Genomic DNA, 27,551 nt, shown 5'->3' with positions numbered 1-27,551 from the left:
GAAGGATTCACTACAAACGACAACGAAGTGTGTGAGGAACTGAATAAGAAATTCCAGGAGGTCTTCACCTTAGAGCAAGGAGAAATCCCAGAGATAAGAGTGGGAATAGCTAACCAGGAACCACTGGAAGAGTTTGAGATTACCAGCGGGGAAGTAAGGAAGTGTTTACTAGAGTTTGATGTGACAAAAGCTATAGGCCCAGATGGAATCTCCCCTTGGATACTAAAGGAAGGAGCAGAAGATCTGTGCCTGCCACTCTCCATAGTGTATAACAAATCACTGGCAACAGGGGAACTGCCAGAAATTTGGAAAGCGGCTAACGTAGTCCCGATATACAAGAAAGTGGATAGACAGGAGGCACTGAACTACAGGCCAGTGTCCCTAACCTGCATACCATGCAAGCTGATGGAGAAGATTGTGCGAAGAAAGCTAGTGGAACATCTGGAGCGAAAGAACTTTGTAACACAGCATCAACATGGGTTCAGAGATGGCAAGTCCTGCCTCACAGGGTTACTTGAATTCTACGACCAGGCAAGAAAGAGAAGAGTGGGCAGACTGCATATTTTTGGATTTTCAGAAAGCCTTTGATACAGTGCCACACAAGAGGCTATTGAAAAAGCTGGAGATGCAGGCTGGAGTGAAAGGGAAGGTACTCCATTGGATAAAAGAGTACCTAAGCAACAGGAGACAACGAGTCACTGTGAGGAGTGAGATCTCAGATTGGCGAGACGTTACAAGTGGAGTCCCGCAGAGGTCAGTCCTTGGACCTATACTGTTTCTGATATATGTAAATGATCTCCCAGAGGGTATAGAATCGTTTCTCTCAATGTTTGCTGATGATGCAAAAATTATGAGGAGGATTGAAACAGAGGATGATAGTAGGAGGCTACAAGATGACCTAGATAGACTGAGTGAATGGTCCAACAAATGACTGTTGAAGTTCAACCCGAGTAAATGCAAAGTATTGAAACTAGGCAGTGGAAACAGGAGGCCAGACTCAGGATACAGAATAGGAAATGAAGTACTTAATGAAACGGACAGAGAGAAAGATCTAGGAGTTGATATCACACCAAACCTGTCTCCTGAAGCCCACATAAAAAGAATAACGTCCGCGGCATATGCGAGGCTGGCTAACATCAGAACAGCGTTCAGAAACCTGTGTAAGGAATCATTCAGAATCTTGTACACCACATATGTAAGACCAATCCTGGAGTATGCGGCCCCAGCATGGAGCCCGTACCTTGTCAAGCACAAGACGAAGCTGGAAAAAGTCCAAAGGTATGCCACTAGACTAGTCCCAGAACTAAGAGGCATGAGTTACGAGGAAAGGCTGCGGGAAATGCACCTTACGACCCTGAAGGACAGAAGAGTAAGGGGAGACATGATCACAACCTACAAAATCCTCAGGGGAATTGACCGGGTAAAAAAGGATGAACTACTCAACACTGGTGGTACACGAACCAGGGGACACAGGTGGAAACTGAGTACCCACATTAGCCACAGGGACATTAGAAGGAACGTTTTCAGTGTCAGAGTAGTTAACGGATAGAATGCATTAGGCAGTGATGTGGTGGAGGCTGACTACATACACAGTTTCAAATGTAGTTATGATAGAGCCCAGTAGGCTCAGGAACCTGTACACCAGTTGATTGACAGTTGAGAGGCGGGACCAAAGAGCCAAAGCTCAACCCCCGCAAGCACAAATAGGTGAGTACATACACGCACGCACTGTGTGCCCTTCTTCCTCGGGAACCACCACCACACGACTGCAGCACTGCAGCTATATAGCACTGGGAAGGGGTCAGGATAAACTCTTCCTCCCACTCTGGCTCAACTTTTCCGCTTTTTTCTTCATATTTTCCTTTCTTACAATTTGTTGAAACTTCACAAAGGTTTCACAGACTTTGTAAATAGGTATTATATATGACGTGGAGGAGCAGCATGTGTACTGGTCCACGTCTACACTTATACTGACTGTGGCAGGTGGTGGGACTCTCTATATACCCGCTTCTTTCTTCCTCTCGATTCGGGTCGAAATTTCTAGAATTGTTCTCTAGCCGCGTGTTAAAGGTCTAAGAGGTTAAAAGTTAAAGGTGTTTGGCCAACATAACTGTTGTCCGCGGTCCTCACACTCACTACTTGCTTCCTCACACACTCACCACTTCCTCACACACTCACCACTTCCTCACACACTCACGTGTTCTCATAAGTTTGGTGATGAGTGTAAGCGTGCAAGAAGGCTGCAAGGTGAGGAAGGTAATTATGAGGAGGACACAGTAAGCCATTACAAGCCATCTTTCAGGGGTACAAGATCTTCCTCCGCCATACATCACACACATGTGGCGTTCTTGAGCGCCGAGGCTGTGATCCGGCTTCGCGAACGGCAACATGAACGCTGAAGTATTCAGCGGAGTAATGTACGGGAATCATGGGTGTAATATTATCATTCTTCCTATAACTATTATTATTATATGTATGATTTAATATTAATAATAATTTTTATACACAGTAATTACATTAACGTGATATATATCAATGATAAGTTTCGGGGGGTCCAGTGGTAGAGTATGCGACTTGACAATGCCAAGGTCGCAGGTTCGCGCCCACCTCACAGCCCTAGTGGATCTTCACATTATTACCTGTGATAATATTGTTATATATAATAATGGTAAGGTTGTGTGGCAGGTGGTCCACCCGGGGAACACGGACGAGTGGACGCTACACATTATTACCTGTGATAATATTGTTATATATAATAATGGTAAGGTTGTGTGGCAGGTGCTGCACCCGGGGAACACGGACGAGTGGACGCTACACATTATTACCTGTGATAATATTGTTATATATAATAATGGTAAGGTTGTGTGGCAGGTGCTGCACCCGGGGAACACGGACGAGTGGACGCTACACATTATTACCTGTGATAATATTGTTATATATAATAATGGTAAGGTTGTGTGGCAGGTGCTCCACCCGGGGAACACGGACGAGTGGACGCTACACATTATTACCTGTGATAATATTGTTATATATAATAATGGTAAGGTTGTGTGGCAGGTGCTCCACCCGGGGAACACGGACGAGTGGACGCTACACATCAAGTACGCCCAGCCAGGGGACGGTGGCTGGTACGAGTGTCAGGTCAACTCTGACCCCAAGATCACCAGGCCTGTCCTCCTCATTGTCAAGGGTCAGTATCTCACTCTGGTTGGTGGCCTCACTCATTGTGAGGATAACACCTGGCTTGTTAAGACTGTGGCATATGTTTGTGAGTTATGAGACACACATACACGCACGCACACACACACACACACACACACACACACACACACACACACACACACACACACACACACACACACACACATACACACACACTACGGGAATTAAACCTCACTTCGCTGGAAGACAGAAGAGTTAGGGGGGACATGATCACCACATTCAAGATTCTGAAGGGGATTGATAGGGTAGATAAAGACAGTCTATTTAACACAAGGGGAACACGCACAAGGGGACACAGGTGGAAACTGAGTGCCCAAATGAGCCACAGAGATATTAGAAAGAACTTTTTTAGTGTCAGAGTGGTTGACAAATGGAATGCATTAGGGGGTGATGTGGTGGAGGCTGACTCCATACACAGTTTCAAGTGTAGATATGACAGAGCCCGATAGGCTCAGGAATCTGTACACCTGTTGATTGACGGTTGAGAGGCGGGACCAAAGAGCCAGAGCTCAACCCCCGCAAACACAACTAGGTGAGTACAACTAGGTGAGTACACACACACACACACACACACACACACATACACACACACACACACACATACACACACACACACACACACACACACACACACACACACACATACACACACACACACACACACACACACACACACACACACACACACACACACACACACACACATACACACACACACACACACACACACACATACACACACACACACACACACACACACACACACACACACACACATACACACACACACACACACACACACACACACACACACACACACACACACACACATACACACACACACACACACACACACACACACACTCACACACACACACACACACATACACACACACACACACACACACACACATACACACACACACACACACACACACACACACACACACACACACACATACACACACACACACACACACACACACACACACACACACACACACACACACACACACACTCACACACACACACACACACACACACACACACTCACACACACACACACACACACACACACACACACTCACACACACACACACACACACACACACACACACACACACTCACACACACACACACACAAGGCGTTAGACATTCCAAAATAGAAGAAAAATAGGTGATAAGATCACAATTTACTAAATACAAACAGGAATCTATCAAATTAACAAAGAGGAATTCCTGAAACCAGCAGTTTCACGAACAAGAGGACTGTTATGAGCTCACGGTCAGTGCCCCCATTTATATGTTAAGAGGGAGCGCAGCATCACTGAAAACATAGCCTGGCCATATATTAATCAATATTCTAGAGGAGTGAAAGGCTAGCAAAAAATCTTCCAGTTTCCTGGGCATTAATATGGGCCACATAACATTAAAAAATAAAACTATCTACCAACTCACACACTATTACTTTAGACAGCTTATCAACAACTGGGCATGATCAACAAAACAACTCTGGAAACTGCATACACTCAACACTAGCTGACACCAGGCTCTATCCTGTCGCCGTGGGCCATTAGCGCCTATTATGCTGCTAAAGCCAATACAAGGTGGTGGTGTCACAACCAATAACAAGTGAGGTATGAGGAAACAATATCATATACAGCACTTGACATTACTTAACTTCCTCAGAATATCACCTCACTAAGACATAAAAAACCTACCTCCTGATATAAGATTCACAACAGTAGAAATGATCCATGGCAATACATTACATCAACATGACTAACATCTTAACAGTCAAATAACACAAATAAGGTCACAATCCCCTGACCATAACGCCATAGATGAGCTCGCCTGAGATGATCAGAGTAGTGCGCCTTCAGCCAAGCTCCCCGGGGTACGACACTACCCAATCTCTATGAGTCAACTGACCCTCAACTTTCAAATATCTAAAGCTCATATTCAGGCATAATTCGATCAACAACTTTTAAGTCAATATATAACTAAATATATATTATAATACACAACCTTACATAATAATACATATCAATAATTAAGTACATTACAGATTTTATCATGATATTAAAATATGTGCACAAAGAATTCATATTGGAAAGACATGGTAACACTGGCGCGAGTCGGTACTCAAGGGGGGGGGGGGGGGGGGCGGGGGAGTTAAGGGAGGCTTTCAAAGACGTCGGCCAGCCGTTATACATATGTATACAAGAATGCAATACAATATAAATATTGTATGGGGGTGGTAGGAGACAAGCACACAGAAACTGTATTGGAGACGACCTAAACAAACAGCGTTATGTGTGGTTTCCACCGAGGCTAAGGGTCCCCTTCATGTAGCCTGAGGTAGTACATATATATATATATATATATATATATATATATATATATATATATATATATATATATATATATATATATCGTACCTAATAGCCAGAACGCACTTCTCAGCCAACTATGCATGGCCCAATTTGCCTAATAAGCCAAGTTTTCATGAATTAATGTTTTTTCGACTACCTAACCTACCTAACCTAACCTAACCTAACTTTTTCTGCTACCTAACCTAACCTAACCGATAGAGATAGGTTAGGTTAGGTTAGGTAGGGTTGGTTAGGTTCGGTCATATATCTACGTTAATTTTAACTCCAATAAAAAAAAATTGACCTCATACATAATGAAATGGGTAGCTTTATCATTTCATAAGAAAAAAATTAGAAAAAATATATTAATTCAGGAAAACTTGGCTTATTAGGCAAATCGGGCCTTGAATAGTAGGCTGAGAAGTGCATTCTGGCTATTAGGTACGACATATATATATATATATATATATATATATATATATATATATATATATATATATATATATATGTCGTACCTAGTAGCCAGAACGCACTTCTCAGCCTACTATGCAAGGCCCGATTTGCCTAATAAGCCAAGTTTTCATGAATTAATTGTTTTTCGACGACCTAACCTACCCAACCTAACCTAACCTAACTTTTTCGGCTACCTAACCTAACCTAACCTATAAAGATAGGTTAGGTTAGGTTAGGTAGGGTTGGTTAGGTTCGGTCATATATCTACGTTAATTTTAACTCCAATAAAAAAAATTGACCTCATACATAATGAAATGGGTAGCTTTATCATTTCATAAGAAAAAAATTTGAGAAAATATATTAATTGAGGAAAACTTGGCTTATTAGGCAAATCAGGCCTTGCATAGTAGGCTGAGAAGTGCGTTCTGGGTACTAGGTACGACATATATATATATATACATATACATATATATATATATATATATATATATATATATATATATATATATATATATATATATATATATACATATATATATATATATATATATATATATATATATATATATATATATATATATATATATATATATATACATATACATATATATACATATATATATATATATATATATATATATATATATATATATATATATATATATATATATATATATATGTCGTACCTAGTAGCCAGAACGCACTTCTCAGCCTACTATGCAAGGCCCGATTTGCCTAATAAGCCAAGTTTTCCTGAATTAATATATTTTCTCTAATTTTTTTCTTATGAAATGATAAAGCTACCCATTTCATTATGTATGAGGTCATTTTTTTTTTATTGGAGTAAACATTAACGTAGATATATGACCGAACCTAACCAACCCTACCTAACCTAACCTAACCTATATTCATAGGTTAGGTTAGGTTAGGTAGGCGAAAAAGTTAGGTTAGGTTAGGTAGGTTAGATAGTCGAAAGACAATTAATTCATGAAAACTTGACTTATTAGGCAAATTGGGCCTTGCATAGTAGGCTGAGAAGTGCGTTCTGGTACTAGGTACGACATATATATATATATATATGAATATATATGAATATATATATATATGAATTTTGGAGAATTGATTTTTGAATTACCATCAACAGTGAAAAGAAACGTAAGAAAGATCGAGAAAATTCGTGTTAGAATTATTAATCTTACTTTTTCGGTCATATTTAATAATATATATATATATATATATATATATATATATATATATATATATATATATATTATTAAATATGACCGAAAAAGTAAGATTATTAATTCTAACACGAATTTTCTCGATCTTTCTTACGTTTCTTTTTCACTGTTGATGGTAATTCAAAAATCAATTCTCCAAAATTCATTTTTATTTCTAGTCTGACGCGAAACTTGAGCGCGTTTCGTAAAACTTATTACATTTTCAAAGACTTTAGTTTACACACACACACACACAACTTTAATTTAATAGAGCTTAAACATCTTCGAGTTTTTATACCTACATTTGGGTGAGATGACATGTTACAATAGTTTTGGATGAGGTGAAAATAAACTTTTAACACAAGACAGGACACGAAACAATGGGTATTAAAGGTAGGTAACTGCAGAAGACCTATTTTTATTGGCCCATATTTCTTGATGCTTCTATATTGGAGCGGAGTCTTGAAGTGGGTAGAATATAGTTGTGCATTAATTGGCTGTTGATTGCTGGTGTTGACTTCTTGATGTGTAGTGCCTCGCAGATGTCAAGCCGCCTGCTATCGCTGTATCTATGATGATTTCTGTGTTGTTTGCTAAGATTTCTCTGGTGATGGTTTGATTGTGGGAAGAGACTATATGTTCCTTAATGGAGCCCTGTTGCTTATGCATCGTTAAACGCCTGGAAAGAGATGTTGTTGTCTTGCCTATATACTGAGTTTTTTGAGGCTTACAGTCCCCAAGAGGGCATTTGTAGGCATAGACGACGTTGGTCTCTTTTAAAGCGTTCTGCTTTGTGTCTGGAGAGTTTCTCATGAGTAGGCTGGCCGTTTTTCTGGTTTTATAGTAAATTGTCAGTTGTATCTTCTGATTTTTGTCTGTAGGGATAACGTTTCTACTAACAATATCTTTCAGGACCCTTTCCTCCGTTTTATGGGCTGTGGAAAAGAAGTTCCTGTCAAATAGTCTAATAGGGGGTATAGGTATTGTGTTAGTTGTCTCTTCAGAGGTTGCATGGCGTTTCACTTTCCTTCTTATGATGTCTTCCACGAAACCATTGGAGAAGCCATTGTTGACTAGGACCTGCCTTACCCTACAGAGTTCTTCGTCGACTTGCTTCCATTCTGAGCTGTGGCTGAGAGCACGGTCGACATAAGCGTTAACAACACTCCTCTTGTACCTGTCTGGGCAGTCATTGTTGGCATTCAGGCACATTCCTATGTTTGTTTCCTTAGTGTAGACTGCAGTGTGAGAACTTCCGCTCCTTTCCATGACTGTTACATCTAGAAAGTGCAGCTTCCCATCCTTCTCCATCTCGTAAGTGAAACGCAACACTGAATTCTGCTCAAATGCCTCCTTCAGCTCCTGCAGATGTCTGACATCAGGTACCTGTGTAAAAAACACAGGTACCTGATGTCAGACATCTGCATCATCAAATATGGGTTCTATCATCAAAGATAGAAGCATCAAGAAATATGGGCCAATATAAATAGACCTTCTGCAGTTACCTACCTGTAATACTCATTGTTTCGTGTCCTGTCTTGTGTTAAAAGTTTATTTTCACCTCATCCAAAACTATTGTAACATGTCACCTCACCCAAATGTAGGTATAAAAACTCGAAGATGTTTTATCAGGTAACCTGATGTCATGGGCTTGTATTATCAGGAATATTATCAGGTAACCTGATAATATTCTACAAAACCAAGAAGACTTCCGAACTCCTTATCAAAAACAGCCCGAAGCCGACGGAGAACCCTCTACAGCAGTCAAGCGTTGTATACATGTACACTTGCCCCCACGAAGGATGTAACCTTCAATGTAAGTACATAGGTATGACGTCGACCAAGCTGACGAGGCGTTTGACATGCCATCTTCAATCTGGTGCCCCTAGGAATCACATGAGACAAGCCCATGACATTACTCTAACAAGAGAAATGTTGAACAAGAATACTTGCATAATAGACAAAACCCAAGATTCAAGAAGATTACAAATTCTTGAGGCAATTCACATAAGAATAGAGCGACCTACCATGAACACCCAAATCACGGAACTATTTACTCTACCCACCATGAGAGTAAGGACAAGACAAGAACATATCGATGCCAACACAGAAGACAATGTCCAACATAACAGGCCAATTACACTGGATTAATCTTTGTGTTTAGATAGGGGATGCCTCGTATGGGCCAATAAGCCTTCTGCAGCCCCTATGTTTATCCCTTATGTATCCCCCCATGTTTTTCACCTTCATTGTATTATCACCTGACCTAATGCGGGTATAAAATCAACTAGTATTGTAAGATCTGTTCACTTGAGAATGAACCATGGAGGTTCGAAACGTCGTGCAAATTATACAAATAAGTGTAATACACTCTATAGTAAATCACTTCTTTTCTTCACCTTAAAAGTACGAAAATGAGTTTTGGAGAACTCCTATTCCAATTAAGCCCTGATGCTAAGAAAATAGTTAGAGGGATAGAAGCCCTAAACCAGAAAATAATAAATACAGAATATGCGGTCATATTCAATGAAACATATATATATATATATATATATATATATATATATATATATATATATATATATATATATATATATATATATATATATATATATATATATATATATATATATATATTTATATGTATATATATATATATATATATATATATATATATATATATATATACACATACATACATATAAACACAACATGTGTATCAAAAGCTTGTCCAGGTGGTATACACTTCAGTCATAATTTCATTTAATGTCATGACAAGGACAATGCAAGGAACAACAATGAAATGGAAATTACACATGTGCGAGTAATGTGTAGTAATGAGTAATGAGTAATGTGCGAGACCTAAATGTATACATTCTCCATCATGGTTCACATAATACTTCCTATACAACATTTATGTAGCATTTCATACAATAAGCATACAAGCAGATTTTCCAGTTACATGACATTAGGCTACTGCTAAAGAGTAGACATCTAATATATATCCAAAATTACATGGCATACAACTCTGATACAGAAATATAATATAGTAGGTTATGTATGACATACAGTGTCAATACACAAAATATAATAATTTACGGTCAAAAGATCAGCTAGTAATTACAACATTCGTGATAATAGGCTAATTAGCCAATATATCAATATATAGTTTGAGCACATCATACACCAGCCTCAGTATGATTATTATTTATTTTAAAATTTATTACCTTTTATAATTATTTTTTCAAAGAATAATCACTAAATTATCACTATGAACAAGTTCATCCAAATTCTTGAACACGAAAAATTACATAAATTATATTTTGGTATCCAATATTTACAAAAAAAACTTCCCTTTTTCCTAAAATGTAAAAAGGTAAGAAGCACCAAGAGAAAGGTGATGTAAACCTGAGTATCGTGACCGGTCGTCATAGACCACAAAAATACGTCAGAGGTAAAGTTTACAGTTTTTCCTCAAACCTTCCGGCAAGATATTTTTATTTTCAAAGTTTACATCAGAGTTTTACCCCTCTCTGCTCTGTGAGGCTGTTGGTTACTGTGAGAGAGTGGGAGGTACTGTAGGAGAGTGGGTGGTACTGTGGGAGGGTGTGAGGTACTGTGGGAGAGTGGGAGGATGTGAGGTACTGTGGGAGAGTGTGGGGTACTGTAGTTGGAAATTTCCAACACTAATAACTATTATTGTATTATAATACATCATCATTATATACTAACTACAGCAGTTATTAATCTCACTAACGGTTGTGTCAACATAAATTAAACCATTTCATCTGTGTATTAGTGCTACAATTCTCATGAAATCGAGTAGCAACATTGTGTCAGATAATGTCTAGTTAGACACGTTTATTACCAATGTGTTAGAGAATTGAATGTGGTTCTCTAAAATTATCAGTATTCCGTGTAATAATTACCTACGGATAATATAACTCCCAATAATCCAAAACCGAGAGTTATTAACTGAAATTATTATCAAGTAGCAGTTTTATCTGTTACGTCCGAATGCCATGGAGAGAATAAAATCTTCTCCATTTCTCGTTTAACACCATTAAACGAGAATATGATAATATTTAAGTCCCTATAATTGCAACTCAGTTCTCTTTAACGTATTACATCCATAATTGCGCAGAAAAGAATTATTCGTGATTAATAATTTCTGTGGTGAATGCGAGAGACGGGTTGAGGGAAGGTGGAGACGCCATTGTACACGAGGCATCCCTGGTGTGAAGAGTGGCAAGACACGTGGTAGTGACTGGGGAGTTTTTATCGACAAGAATTACGTTGATACCCGGTTAACAGTTAACAATTACTTATCCACGTGTTCTATAGTGCCCGGCCAGTTAATAACGCGGCAACAATTGAAGCCACGACCCGTAATTACACGTACACAGCAGTGGACGCCTGGGACTGGCTGACGCGGTTTCGGCAGACCTCAGTATTTGATACGCTCATGTTAAGTATACCATTCTCATTTGATGCATCATCTTAGATTGTATATTTGTGAGTAGTCTCGTTATACAACAAGGATACCTAATAAACAACGTTAGTTGAATTTCAACAATTTCTCCGTTTTCATGAGAATTTGAAATAAATCGTAGCCTAATCAAATGCTACTTAAATTTCTCTGATTTCAGCGTGTATACGAGGAGTCGACAAGTTGTTTCTCATCATTAGTGATATTCACCTCGGGTTCTTTCTTTATTGGGATCTGTGACCACGAGGACGAATGACGAAATGGCGTTACAGAAATCGTCTTACAGCTAAGACATTTTTTTCGTACAAATTTATCTAATATTATTACTGATTTCTATATAATTCATATAGGATCTTTACATTGAATAAATTATTGCCATAAATGATGATTTGGTAATTAATGTGTTTTGCTCTGACTGTTGCTCAGTAATTCATAATCTTTAATATTCATAATTTGAGTTATCATATCTTTGAATCTATTGTAGTTTAGATTTACTATGTTATTAACTCAACAATGAACTAGTGACGAACCACACTGGTTCCTAGATATATTTGAACTTCTAGAAATACCCCCCAATGTTGATATTTGAGGCTTTGACTTTAATTAATTAATAATACAGTCTATTCATTATTTTCAAGTGATTATTCATTTAATTAGTTTCCATAGACACTGGTTCTCTAGTGTCATTCTAATGATCACTATTATTCGTTTTCCCTCTTTTCTCAAACGTGGGTGGTCCGTCGATGTATTTAAATACAATAATCAAATAATTGAATATCTGAGTCAAGCCCCAGAAACCCAACATTATGGTCCTTAACGAACCGGATACATACCAATTAACATTACTAATTAGTCATAACTAATCACAATGTGAAGTAGTCTAGACTAACCACATTTTATTAATTGTGGCTACCGGCAGTGTACCACATAGGTTAGTCTAATTCACACCAATTTATTTGCTGCTTATACCTCATGTATAAAGTAGCACTCGTGGGACACAGTCAATTGCACACAACACTCAGACCTATACCTCACACTGAGGTAAGAATCTTCAGGTCACCAGGAGCAACAGCTCATAACTTCTATAATAATTCCACATTAACACCTGCGTTAGAGTGGCCTCACCATCTAACTATTATTTATTTAGGTGGTAATGACATCCATCCTACTCGACACCCAGCTGAGGTAATTAATCACCTTAAAACAATAATTTCCTCATTTAAACTTGTTAGCAGTTCAGTAGTGTTCACATTGATGGAACCTCACCAACTGAGTAATAATAATCATTGGGGAGTGAGTCCAGAATATTACCAAAAGAGCTGCCAAATATATAAACTTTAGGCTGAGGAAAAGAGTACGATTGGATGCCACTTACATTCAATTTACAGCCAGACCATACAGGCAAAACCTGGCAAGAGATGGTGTACACCTGTCAGGTGAGTCTAGGTCACATGTAGTTGACAAATTGATCAACACAATTAACCACCATAAAAGGCTGTGGCTGGCAAGCCAAATTAATTGTACATAATTGCATTTTCACCTGTGTTTGCAAGTGCACCTTTATATAAACTATAAAATCTTAAAATCCCCAAAACACAGCACAACTATATATTCACATTATTGCACCACAAATTAATCTATGCCAACCTTTATTAGGTAGGAATTTAGGCTGTGATTGTGCTGAATTTGGCACAAATGCAGACTAAATAAATTCCTTGTTTCTTAGGTAGAAATTCTTACAACTAGTCTTGAACTAGTTAGTAGTACATACATTATACATTCTTGTGCTGACCCTATCAAGGGTGGGATTCAAACTTTATGGTAACTCTGATTAGAGTATATCCATATAAATTATTTGTGTACTCATTATTTGTGTGTATGCATTTTGAGTGCTACTGAATGATCACCATTACATCTAATGGTGATAAAGATGAGCTAGCAGGAAGAAAGTTAATGGTGAAGTTCAAGCACTGCTCAAAATCCTTAGCTACTTATTGTTAGGTAGGTACGTTTAACCTCGAGTGAGGTACAGTGTGTAATTTAGCCATATTAATTTAGGCTATACTCAATATTACTTGTCAACTAATGAGCAAGTACCCAAGCTTCATTAGTAACACTTATTCAAGTCCTATGAAATTTGGACTTAAAGCCACCATGGCTACTCCTGAACAATTAAGGAGAACCTATATTGGCCTCAAAGGTCATTTAACTAGACTAATTAATAAGTCTGATACCTTGTCTAAAGCAACTCCCATTGATTACTATCGACTAGAAACATCAGTGAGAGTGGCTGATCTCAAATTTGATCAAGTTAGATCTACAAGCCAGTCTTATTTCAACCTACTGAATGCCAATGAAACTGATCCTGAGGAAATAGATCAAATTATAGCAGATATTTCTCAGTATGAAGATGAGACTCAAGATAAATTTGACATACTATCCAATATAGTAACACAATCTAAATCTACTGCAAATAATACTATGTCTCAATCCAGTAATCAATTACCTGAGGTTCGTCTACCTACTTTAGACTTACCTACATTTGCAGGGCTGGATGAAGAAAATTGGGACACATTTTGGACTTCATTTGAAGTTCATATACACAGAACTTCTCTTGACAGGATTTCTAAATTCTCATACCTGATTAGTCTTCTCAAAGGGGAGGCTAAACAGGTCATAAATAACCTAGCTCTCACTGAGAATAATTATGAGGAAGCTATAAAACTGCTAAAGTTGAACTATTGCAACAAGGAGTTGAGTATAACTAACCTTTATTACCAGTTGCTGGATCTGAATGCACCAAGTAACAGACCAGACTCACTTCAAAGCTTCAGGCTAGAAGTAGAGTCTCTAGTGAAGGCCTTAGGTACTAAAGTTGATGTACCAGCCTCAGAATGGTCTATCAAGTTACTTTTGCAGAGGAAATTACCTCGAAATATCTTAGCAGAAATCTGCTCACACTATAAAACCGAGTTTCTCACTCTCGAGCAAATGTTCGAGGGATTGAGAATAACGGTTAACAGGTTGAAGACTCATGATAAGATTAAGCCTGAGTCTAAACCACCTAACATTGACAACTCAGTCAAACCCAAATCGACTTTGAATAAGTTCTGCTACTGAGTCAGGCATACCACTCTGCCTACAGCTCAACTCAAACTAATTGACAGCAAATCTAGAGTTAACACTAGAGGTCTCTTTGATCAAGGATCACAGAAAACCTTCATCACACAACAATTAGTCGAGCAGTTAAAATTACAACCTGCCAAAAGTGTGAGGCTGAATATCTCTGGGTTCTTGACTAATAGTGGACCTCATGAATACCAAGTAGTCAAGGTGTTAGTGAGACTTGGATCTTCGACTAGTCCAATACAAGCAGTAGTAGTAGATAAACTTCCTTCAGACCTGCAGGTCACAGGACTAGCCCGCACTGCGAGATATCTTCTTGAGGTTATCTTGAGATGATTTCGGGGCTTTAGTGTCCCCGCGGCCCGGTCCTCGACCAGGCCTCCACCCCCAGGAAGCAGCCCGTGACAGCTGACTAACACCCAGGTACCTATTTTACTGCTAGGTAACAGGGGCATAGGGTGAAAGAAACAATGCCCATTGTTTCTCGCCGGCGTCTGGGATCGACCCCGGGACCACAGGATCACAAGTCCAGCGTGCTGTCCGCTCGGCCGACCGGCTCCCGAATCTTAAACGAAACCGCATGATTCTAGCAGACTACAAAATAAATTCTGACTGCCTCACTGATGTTGGTATACTTATAGGCGCTGACCATTATTATCAATTTATAACGGGATGCACCAGACAACATGGAATGAATTTGTTGTCATCTGCTGGAGGCAAGTTGCTTACTGGACCGGTGCTTTTCCAACAAAACCCAGCGTCAACCAACCAACATTCTAACAATACAATAGTGGCGTGACTAGGCTTGGAACAGTCACCCCTACATTTCAGAGAAATATCTGAAGATAATGAGTCTGATCCACCTGTACATCGTCTGTGGGATTTAGACACATTTGGTATTGTCCCTGAACAACCAAGCCCTGATGATATGTGGACTTACCAGCAATATCTGGATACAGTTGTCTATAAGGACAAACAATACTGGGTGAGACTGCCCTGGAAGTTAAATCATCCACAACTTCCAGTTAATTATTTCATGGCAGCCTCTCAATTACAGTCTCAATTAATACGACTGAAGAAACAGCCAGACAAATTGAACATGTATCATCAATTAATTCAACAACAACTCAATAGTAAATTTTTCGAAGTTGTAGATAATGATGACCGAAAAATAGGTCACTATTTACCCCATCACACTGTGGTGAAAGATTCATTGACAACGCCAATACGTATTGTCTTCAACTGTAGTGCCAAAGTGAAGGCAAACAGCGTATCCTTGAATGAATGTCTCCAAACAGGGCCTAGCCTAACACAAAGGCTACATGATGTACTATTACGATTACGCACTGGTATTTTCGCTTATACTGCTGATATCAGTAAAGCTTTCCTTAGAGTAGGCTTGCAAGAAGAGGATCGTAACTACACCAAATTTCTCTGGATTAAGGACCCACTGGATCCTAACAGTGACGTCATAACCTACAGGTTTGCCTCTGTGCTATTCGGAGCGACTTCCTCCCCGTTTCTACTTCAAGCCACATTAGATACACATTTGAGGAAGTCAAATAGCCCTTATAAAACCGAGATCAGTGACAACTTGTATGTCGATAATTTCCAGGGAACTACAAATGACAAATCCAAATTGGTAGAAATTTACCATGAGGCTAACCGTGAGTTATTAGGAGCCAATATGCCACTACAATCATGGGCCTCAAACAATAAATCATTAAACCAGATAATCGAGAAAGAGTTTCTGGGTTATCAGGTGCCTAATCAATTAAAGGTTCTGGGCATGGAATGGAACACAAGTACTGAAGAGATGAATGTCAAGTCAGTACAAACCAATAATTCATCCCTTACCATGAGAAAATTACTCTCGTATGTCAGTCAACCATTTGACCCTTTAGGCTTACTTAGTCCCATATTAATCAGGGGCAAACTCCTCATGCAGGAAAGCTGGCAGAAACATATGGGATGGGATGATCCGTTACCAATTGAGTTGCAAGATAAATGGCAGATACTCACAACGGATTTCAATTAATTAGGTGTTTTGAAATTTCCTCGTAATGCTTCAGGACAAAACTTACCCACAAATTTGCACGTTTTTTGTGATGCCTCTGGCAAAGCGTATGGCGCTGCAGCCTACTTAGTCAATAGTACACAATCAATTTTACTCACATCTAAAGCAAGAGTTGCTCCAATCAAGAGGAGATCTTTACCTCAAATGGAGTTAACTGTATTACTGGTGGGAGTGAGATTGGCTCATTGCCTGACCAAGACACTCAATAATATCCACTTTGGTGAAATCGTCGTGTGGTCAGACAATGAGGCAGTCTTACAATGGGTAGGAAATAACAACAATAAAACTCCCTACGTTAGTAATCGCGTTAGGGAAATTCATGAATTATCTGCTGGATATAAATTCAGACATGTCCCCACTAAGGACAATCCTGCAGATTACTTATCACGAAGGTTAACATTAAAACAACTAATCAAGTCTTCGATGTGGTGCAATGGACCTTCATGGCTTGTTAGTGGTCAGTGGCCCAAACAGAAGCCACAAGTCATAGTGACCAGTATCACTACTCCCATGAAAGAACCAGAATCTCATCGAATCTCAGCTATTAATCCTCACAATTATTCTAATTTGAGTAAGTTATTAAGAGTGACAGCACATGTGTTTGACTTTCTTGCTGAGATAGGAATCAGACATAAGTTTCCCAATCCTATCCTCTACTGGATCAAACGTGCACAACAAGAGACATATGGAAGTGAATATGAAAATCTTCCAGATAAATTAACCAAGTCTCTAGGTGTTTGGTATGATACCAACACTCATAATATATTAAGGTGTGGAGGACGTTTGCTTCATGCAAAAATTGATTTGGATACAAAGAATACGATCCTTCTACCACGTCACCACATTATTACAAAACTTCTAGTTTTACATCACCATCAATATGGTACTTTGCATGGCGGAGTGTTAGACACTCTCACCGACCTCAGACAGAAATATTGGCTTCCTCAAGGTCGTCAAACTGTCAAATCAATTATTAAGTTCTGTGTAATCTGCAAAAGATACAACGCTCGAGTGTGTCCTTACCCAGGACCTCCACCACTCCCTAAGGAGAGGGTAGTTCATCTTCGTCCCTTTGAGACCACTGGTGTCGATTAACCAGGAGCCTTGCTTCTCACTGGCAACCCAGATAAGATACCAGTGAAAGCTTATATTTGCCTCTTCACGTGTGCTACCACACGAGGCGTACATCTAGAAGTGACTTCTGACATGAGTTCCGAAGCCTTCATCCAAGCTTTTCGTAGATTTGCAGCTCGCAGATCCTGTCCCAAACTAATGATATCTGATAATGGTTCAAATTTTGTGGCAGGAGAAGCCTGCCTATGAGAGATATGGAATCATCCAGAAGTGCAGTCTGTCCTGCAGAGACGACAATGCCACTAGAAATTTATTGCTCCCAGAGCCCCCTGGCAAGGTGGGTTCTACGAACGTATGATAGGGACTGTCAAGAAATGTTTAAGGAAGACCTTGAATCGACAGAAAATGAGTTACTCCGAACTCCAAACACTCGTCGTGGAAATTGAGGCGCGAGTCAACAGTCGCCCATTAACTTACCTATCAGATGATTTCTCACAGAGAGCCTCTGAGTCCCTCACATTTAATACATGGAGGCCTGCTGAGCCCTCTGATACCTTTGGCAGAAGAGGACCCTGTCGACCCTTCCCATGTAACTAGGAGTGACTTAGTAGAAAGTTACCAACATCTCTCGAGAGTAATTGAAAGGTGGAATGAGGTGTGGACTCGAGAGTACCTCACAGCTCTACGAGAGTACCATTATGGAGTTTCGAGCCCCTATAATAAAGTTCAACTCAAACCAGGAGACCTAGTATTGGTTGACAGTGATGGACCAAGGTCAGAATGGCCTATAGGCAAAATTGTTGCTATCCACCCAGATCACCAAGGCATCCTGAGAGTAGTACGGGTTTTGTGCCGAGGCAACACTACCCTAAAAACCTTAGAGAAGTTGGTACCTCTCGAATTAGCAGAACGAGAGTGTTTATCAGAAAAAGCTTCACCAACAGTTTCTGAGAACAAAAATTCTGATCCACCGAGCACCCGCCCCACTAGAGCAGCTACTCAACAATGCAAACGGAAATTACAAGCCTATTATAGCTCTGACTAAGAGCAAATAAATTCCCATCCAATTTGAGTAATCATGATGATGCTGTGTTGTGATGTCAAGTAACAAATCAGTTACAAGTCACAATGACCCAAGACATCCACCTCACCGTGGATTCTCAGTTACTTTAAACACAGGTGTTTAAAGTTAACACCTGTTAACAATTACAGTTAACAATTACTTATCCACGTGTTCTATAGTGCCCGGCCAGTTAATAACGCGTCAACAATTGAAGCCACGACCCGTAATTACACGTACACAGCAGTGGACGCCTGGGACTGGCTGACGCGGTTTCGGCAGACCTCAGTATTTGATACGCTCATGTTAAGTATACTATTCTCGTTTGATGCATCATCTTAGATTGTATATTTGTGAGTAGTCTGTCGTTATACAGCATGGATACCTAATACACAACGTTAGTTGAATTTCAACAATTTCTCCGTTTTCATGAGAATTTGAAATAAATCGTAGCCTAATCAAATGCTACTTAAATTTCTCTGATTTCAGCGTGTATACGAGGAGTCGACAAGTTGTTTCTCATCATTAGTGATATTCACCTCGGGTTCTTTCTTTATTGGGATCTGTGACCACGAGGACGAATGACGAAATGGCGTTACAGAAATCGTCTTACAGCTAAGACATTTTGTTCGTACAAATTTATCTAATATTATTACTGATTTCTATATAATTCATATAGGATCTTTAAATTGAATAAATTATTGCCATAAATGATGATTTGGTAATTGATGTGTTTTGCTCTGACTGTTGCTCAGTAATTCATAATCTTTAATATTCATAATTTGAGTTATCATATCTTTGAATCTATTGTTGTTTAGATTTACTATGTTATTAACTCAACAATGAACTAGTGACGAACCACACTGGTTCCTAGATATATTTGAACTTCTAGAAATACCCCCCAATGTTGATATTTGAGGCTTTGACTTTAATTAATTAATAATACAGTCTATTCATTATTTTCAAGTGATTATTCATTTAATTAGTTTCCATAGACACTGGTTCTCTAGTGTCATTCTAATGATCACTATTATTCGTTTTCCCTCTTTTCTCAAAAGTGGGTGGTCCGTCGATGTATTTAAATACAATAATCAAATAATTGAATATCTGAGTCAAGCCCCAGAAACCCAACAACTGTGGGAGAGTGTGAGGTACAGTGGGAGGGTGTGATTGAGGGTGGGAAGTACTTTAGCTTGGAGACTGCCACTCTACTCACCTAGTACTCACCTAGTTGTGCTTGCGGGGGTTGAGCTCTGGCTCTTTGGTCCCTGTGGAAGTGTGGGTGTATGTGTGCAGGAGTACATGTATGCGCGTGTGTGTGTATGGATGTATAAGCGACTAAATCTCTAAATAACGTCATACACGCTGCAACATTGCAGGTAAACAGACATAATCTGTATTGATTGTATATTCATCAATTGTTATAGAAACATATTTATGGTGTAATCTTTTCCAGACAAGAATATGGACGACCCGTTCTACCAGCTGGAGGCCTCTGACAATGGTGAGTATGTTACCCCTGTGTCCTGGCTCACCCTAGCTCACCTGTGTCCTAGCTCACCCTAGCTCACCTGTGTCCTGGCTCACCCTAGCTCACCTGTGTCCTAGCTCACCCTAGCTCACCTGTGTCCTAGCTCACCTGTGTCCTAGCTCACCCTAGCTCACCTGTGTCCTAGCTCACAAGTGTCCTAGCTCACCTGTGTCCTGGCTCACCCTCGCTCACCTGTGTCCTAGCTCACCCTAGCTCACCTGTGTCCTAACTCACCCGTGTCCTAGCTCACCTGTGTCCTAGCTCACCATAGCTCACCTGTGTCCTAGCTCACTCTAGCTCACCTGTGTCCTAGCTCACCCGTGTCCTAGCTCACCCTAGCTCACCTGTGTCCTAGCTCACCCTAGCTCACCTGTGTCCTAGCTCACCTGTGTCCTAGCTCACACTAGCTCACCTGTGTCCTAGCTCACCCTAGCTCACCTGTGTCCTAGCTCACCCTTGCTCACCTGTGTCCTAGCTCACCTTAGCTCACCTGTGTCCTAGCTCACCCTAGCTCACCTGTGTCCTAGCTCACCCTAGCTCACCTGTGTCCTAGCTCACCCTAGCTCACCTGTGTCCTAGCTCACCCGTGTCCTAGCTCACCCTAGCTCACCTGTGTCCTAGCTCACCCTAGCTCACCTGTGTCCTAGCTCACCCTAGCTCACCTGTGTCCTAGCACACCCTAGCTCACCTGTGTCCTAGCTCACCCGTGTCCTAGCTCACTCTAGCTCACCTGTGTCCTACTCACCCTAGCTCACCTGTGTCCTAGCTCACCCTAGCTCACCTGTGTCCTAGCTCACCCTAGCTCACCTGTGTCCTAGCTCATCCTGGCTCACCTGTGTCCTAGCTCACCCTAGCTCCTCTGTGTCCTACCTCACTCTAGCTCACCTGTGTCGTGGCTCACCCTAGCTCACCTGTGTCCTGGCTCACCCTAGCTCATCTGTGTCCTAGCTCACTCTAGCTCACCTGTGTCCTAGTTCACCCTGGCTCATTTGTGTCCTAGCTCACTCTAGCTCACCTGTGTCCTAGCTCACCTGTGTCCTAGTTCACCCTGGCTCACCCTAGCTCTCCTGTGTCCTAGCTCACCCTAGCTCTCCTGTGTCCTAGCTCACCCTGGCTCACCTGTGTCCTAGCTCACTCTAGCTCACCTGCGTCCTAGCTCACCCTGGCTCACCTGTGTCCAAGCTCACCCTGGCTCACATGTGTCCTGGCTCACCCTGGCTCAACTGTGTCCTAGCTCACCCTAGCTCACCTGTGTCCTAGCTCACCCTAGCTCACCTGTGTCCAAGCTCACCCTGGCTCCCCTGTGTCCTAGCTCACCCTGGCTCACCTGTGTCCTAGCTCACCTGTGTCCTAGCTCACCCTGGCTCACCTGTGTCCTAGCTCACCCTAGCTCACCTGTGTCCTAGCTCACCCTGGCTCACTTGTGTCCTAGCTCACCCTATCTCAACTGTGTCCTAGCTCACCCTACCTCACCTGTGTCCAAGCTCACCCTGGCTCCCCTGTGTCCTAGCTCACCCTGGCTCACCTGTGTTCTAGCTCACCCTGGCTCACTTGTGTCCTAGCTCACCCTAGCTCAACTGTGTCCTAGCTCACCCTACCTCACCTGTGTCCTAACTCACCTGTGTCCAAGCTCACCCTAGCTCAGCTGTGTCCTAGCTCACCCTACCTCACCTGTGTCGTAGGTCACCCTGGCTCACTTGTGTGCAAGCTCACCCTAGCTCACCTATATGCTAGCTCACCCTGGCTCACCTGTGTCCTAGCTCACCCTACCTCACCTGTGTCGTAGGTCACCCTGGCTCACCTGTGTGCAAGCTCACCCTAGCTCACCTATATGCTAGCTCACCCTGGCTCACCTGTGTCCTAGCTCACCCTAGCTCACCTGTGTCTAAGCTCACCATAGCTCACCTGTGTCCTAGCTCACCCTAGTTCACCTGTGTCCTAGCTCACTCTAGCTCACCTGTGTCCTAGCTCACCCTGGCTCACCTGTGTCCTAGCTCACCCTGGCTCACATGTGTCCTGGCTCACCTGTGTCCTAGCTCACCCTGGCTCACATGTGTCCTGGCTCACCCTGGCTCACCTGTGTCCTAGCTCACCCGGGCTCACCTGTGTCCTAGCTCACCTGTGTTCTAGCTCACCCTGGCTCACCTGTGTCCTAGCTCACCCTGGCTCACATGTGTCCTGGCTCACCTGTGTCCTAGCTCACCCTGGCTCACATGTGTCCTGGCTCACCCTGGCTCACCTCTGTCCTAGCTCACCCGGGCTCACCTGTGTCATAGCTCACCTGTGTTCTAGCTCACCCTGGCTCACCTGTGTCCTAGCGCACCCTAGCTCACCTGTGTCTTAGCTCACCCTAGATCACCCTAGCTCACCTGTGTCTTAGCTCACCCTGGCTCACCTGTGTCCTTGCTCACCCTGGCTCACTTGTGTCCTAGCTCACCCTAGCCCATCTGTGTCCTAGCTCACCCTGGCTCACTTGTGTCCTAGCTCACCCCAGCTCAACTGTCTCCTAGCTCATCTGTGTCCTAGCTCACCTTGCCTCACCTGTGTCCTAACTCATCTGTGTCCAAGCTCACCCTGGCTCACCTGTGTCCTAGCTCACCCTACCTCACCTGTGTCGTAGGTCATCCTGGCTCACCTGTGAGCTAGCTTACCCTAGCTCACCTGTGTGAGCTAGGGTATGCTAGCTCATCCTGGCTCACCTGTGTCCTATCTCACCCTAGCTCACCTTTGTCCTAGCTCACCTGTGTCTTAGCTCACCCTAGCTCGCATGTGTCCTAGCTCACCCTAGTTGACCTGTGTCCCAGCTCACCCTAGCTCACCTGTGTCCTAGCTCACCCTAGCTCACCTGTGTCCTGGCTCACTCTAGCTCACCGGTGTCCTAGCTCACCTGTGTCATAGCTCACCTGTGTCCTAGCTCACCCTAGCTCACCTGTGTCCTAGCTCAAATGTGTCCTAGCTCAAATGTGTCCTAGCTCACCCTAGCTAACCTGTGTCGTAGCTCACCCTAGCTTACCTGTGTCTTAGCTCACCCTAGCTCATCCGTGTCCTAGCTCACCCTAGCTCACCTGTGTCCTAGCACACCCAAACTCACCCGTGTCCCAGCTCACCCTAGCTCACATGTGTCCTAGCTCACCCTAGCTCACCTGCGTACTAGCTCAAACGTGTCCTAGCTCAGCCTAGCTCACCTGTGTCCTTGCTCACCCTAGCTCACCTGTGTCCTAGCTCACCCGTGTCCTAGATCACCCTAGCTCACCTGTATCCTACCTCACTCTAGCTCACCCGTGTCCTAGCTCACCTGTCCTAGCTCACCCTGGCTCACCTGTGTCCTAGCTCACCCTAGTTCACCCGTGTCCTAGCTCACCCTAGCTCACCTAGTGTCCTAGCTCACCCTAGCTCACCTGTGTCTTAGCTCAGCCTGGCTCACCTGTGTCCTAGCTCACCCTGGCTCACCTGTGTCCTAGCTCACCCTAGCTCATCTGTGTCCTAGCTCACCCTGGCTCACTTGTGTCCTAGCTCACCCCAGCTCAACTGTGTCCTAGCTCACCCTGCTTCACCTGTGTCCTAGCTCACCTGTGTCCAAGCTCACCTGTGTCCTAGCTCACCCGATCTCACCTGTGTCGTAGGTCACCCTGGCTCACCTGTGTGCTAGCTCACCCTAGCTCACCTGTATGCTAGCTCACCTGTGTCCTAGCTCTCCCTAACTCACCTGTGTCCTAGCTCACCTGTGTCCTGGCTCACCCTGTGTTCTGGCTCACCCTGTGTCCTAGCTCACCCTAGCTCACCTGTGTCCTAGTGTAACACGGGGGGGGGGGGGTTCTCGAATGATCTTCCCTCCTTTTCCCCCTCTACCCGAATTCTTACTTTTTATTCTCTACCAAGGGACTCCAAAACTTTTACTAAAGCCGACTCCACGCCACGTGGTTCTAAGACGATTGACCGACTTAGGATTCTACAACCCGTATGACGTGACATAGGCTTTGAGCAAAACCCTAGAGTCGCCTCCGCCGCCACCACCAGACCAGTAACACTGAGCAATGATCGAGGTCTGGATCGATCATGCTAATTAATCAACCTTGGGGCTTGATCCCCACTATAACCGATACCCTTTAAGATCTTAAGTGTGGAATTAATTAAATGGGAATGATGAATTCCGATTCGATGTTAGAATCGACGCCCAATTCAACTCTGCATCGTGGAGACTAAGTGACAAGGACCAATTCACATACATACAACAAACACATGGAAATAATGAAAATGCAGATTATTAACTAATTAATTGATTCAAAATTAAGCAAAATCTAAATTGTTAACACTCCCTACTTGAACACTCCCTAATTGACCAGATCGGCAATGAATTGACTATCCCTATAAATAACAATAGCAACTATACCTCTATGTTGACCAGCTTGGGTGGAGTGCTGGTCTTGGGGGGGAGAGGTGAGATGGTTGACCTCCCCCAGTTGATCTCGAGCCCACACTAATCTCTCCTCGTCTGGTCTTCCCCAGACTAGAGCATTGTATCCTTCCGCATAGTCTAAGTTTTACCAAGTTACTAGCAAGGCTTAAGTTTAACAATTAACCTCTGTTTGTACTGAATTGATCCAGATTAGTTGAAATATTTTACTGAAGTTAAATTACACAAGCCTCTTAAGGAAGAGCTATTCCCGATCCCCAAAATGGTTATTTGAACTTTGAGAATTACTGAATGTGGAAACTGTTGTGACCTGTGACCGCCAGGTCACTCAAATTCTTCCCCGCCGAGGTCTAGTCATGGATAGTGACGTCACTGATGGTGACTTAAACTCATTCTCCTAATAATTAGAATACTCTTGATATTGTACCCAGTATATACAATACAATTTTAATACAAAATGAATAAAGGCTAATTTCTCTAAAATACTGAGTACTACAGAATGATTCATTATACGAAACTATGAACAAAGACGTCCGCCATTTTGTGACTCAGACTTGCTAATCCCCAGAGGAATGCGCGTTGAGAGGTCAGGTCCTTACACGACTTCTGGAACCTTCTGGATAATTCTTACAACAGCCTAGTTTGTTACACTAGCTAACCGGTGTCCTAACTCACCCTAGCTCACCTGTGTCCTAGCTCACCTGTGTCCTAGCTCACCCTAGCTCACCTGTGTCCTAGCTCACCTGTGTCCTAGCTCACCCTAGCCCACCTATGTCCTAGCTCAACTATGTCGTAGCTCACCCTAGCTAACCTGTGTCGTAGCTCACCCTAGCTTACCTATGTCCTAGCTCACCCAAGTCCTAGCTCACCCTGGCTCACCTGTGTCCTAGCTCACCCTAACTCACCCAAGCTCACCTGTGTCCTAGCTCACCCTAGCTCACCTGTGTCCTAGCTCACCCTAGTCCTAGCTCACCTGTGTCCTAGCTCACCCTAGTCCTAGCTCACCTGTGTCCTAGCTCACCTGTGTCCTAGCTCACCTGTGTCCTAGCTCACCTGTGTCCTGGCTCACCCTAGTTCACCTGTGTCCTAGCTCACCCTAGCTCAACTGTGACCTAGCTCACCCTAGCTCAACTGTGACCTAGCTCACCGGTGTCCAAGCTCACCCTGGCTCACCTGTGTCCTAGGTCACCCGTGTCCTAGCTCACCTGTGTCCTAGCTCACCCAAGGTCACCCGTGTCCTAGCTCACCTGTGTCCTAGCTCACCCTAGCTCACCTGTGTCCTAGCTCACTCTTGCTCACCTGTGTCCTAACTCATCCTAGCTCACCTGTGTCCTAGCACACCCTATCTAACTTGTGTCCTAGCTCACCTGTGTCCTTGCTGACCTTAGCTCACCTGTGTCCTAGCTCACCCTAGTTCACCTGTGTCCTGGCTCACCCTAGCTCACCTGTGTAGTAGCTCACTTGTGTCCTAGCTCACCCTAGCTCACCTGTGTTCTAGCTCACCTGTGTCGTAGCTCACCCGTGTCCTAGCTCACCTGTGACCTTGCTTACTCTGGCTCACCTGTCTCCTAGCTCACCCGTGTCCTAGCTCACCCTAGCTCATTTGTGTCCAAGCTTACCCTGGCTCACCTGTGTCCTAGCTCATCCTGGCTCACCTGTGTCCAAGCTCATCCTAGCTCGCCTGTGTCCTAGCTCACCTGTGTCCTAGCTCATCCTAACTCACCTGTGTCCTAGCTCACCCTTGCTCTCCTGTGTCCTAGATCACCCAGACTCACCTGTGTTCTAGCTCACCCTAGCTCACCTGTGTCCTAGATCCCCCTGGCTCACCTGTGTCCTAGCTCACCCTAGCTCACCTGTGTCCTAGCTCACTTGTGTCCTAGCTCACCTGTGTCCTAGCTCACCTGTGTCCTAGCTCACCCTATCTCAACTGTGTTCTAGCTCATCCTAGCTCTCTTGTGTCCTAGCTCACCTATGTCCTAGCTTATCAATGGCTCATCTCACCTGTGTATGTGTGTACTCACCTATTTGTGCTTGCTGGATCGAGCATTGACTTTTGGATCCCGCCTTTCCAGACATCGGTTGTTTACAGCAATGACTCCTGTCCCATTTGTGTGTGTGTGTGTATGTGTGTGTGTGTGTGTGTGTGTGTGTGTGTGTGTGTGTGTGTGTGTGTGTGTGTGTGTGTGTGTGTGTGTGTGTGTGTGTGTGTGTGTGTGTGTGTGTACTCACCTAGTTGTGTTTGCGGGGGTTGAGCTCTGGCTCTTTGGTCCCGCCTCTCAACCGTTTGTGTGTGTGTGTGTGTGTGTGTGTGTGTGTGTGTGTGTGTGTGTGTGTGTGTGTGTGTGTGTGTGTACTCACCTAGGTGTGCTTGCAGGGGTTGAGCTCTGGCTCTTTGGTCCCGCCTTTCAACTGTCAATCAACAGGTGTACAGATTCCTGAGCCTATTGGGCTCTATCATATCTACACTTGAAACTGTGTATGGAGTCAGCCTCCACCACATCACTGCATAA

General features: G+C 42.8%; 1 protein-coding gene across 1 annotated transcript in view; it reads left to right on the top strand.

The window, feature by feature from the left end:
* The window catches only part of LOC123760936 (zwei Ig domain protein zig-8-like), a 337,946-nt gene that overhangs the window by 276,277 nt on the left and 34,118 nt on the right, over window positions 1–27,551 (top strand). The window contains exons 4-5 of the mRNA XM_069331978.1: window positions 3,058–3,190; window positions 20,553–20,600. Coding sequence (XP_069188079.1) covers window positions 3,058–3,190; window positions 20,553–20,600 — 181 coding nt within the window. The remainder of the gene's footprint in view (window positions 1–3,057; window positions 3,191–20,552; window positions 20,601–27,551) is intronic.

This window comes from Procambarus clarkii, chromosome 3 (assembly GCF_040958095.1).
Source record: "Procambarus clarkii isolate CNS0578487 chromosome 3, FALCON_Pclarkii_2.0, whole genome shotgun sequence".
Classification (NCBI taxonomy): domain Eukaryota; kingdom Metazoa; phylum Arthropoda; class Malacostraca; order Decapoda; family Cambaridae; genus Procambarus; species Procambarus clarkii.
This window is presented reverse-complemented; position numbering and strand designations above follow the sequence as displayed.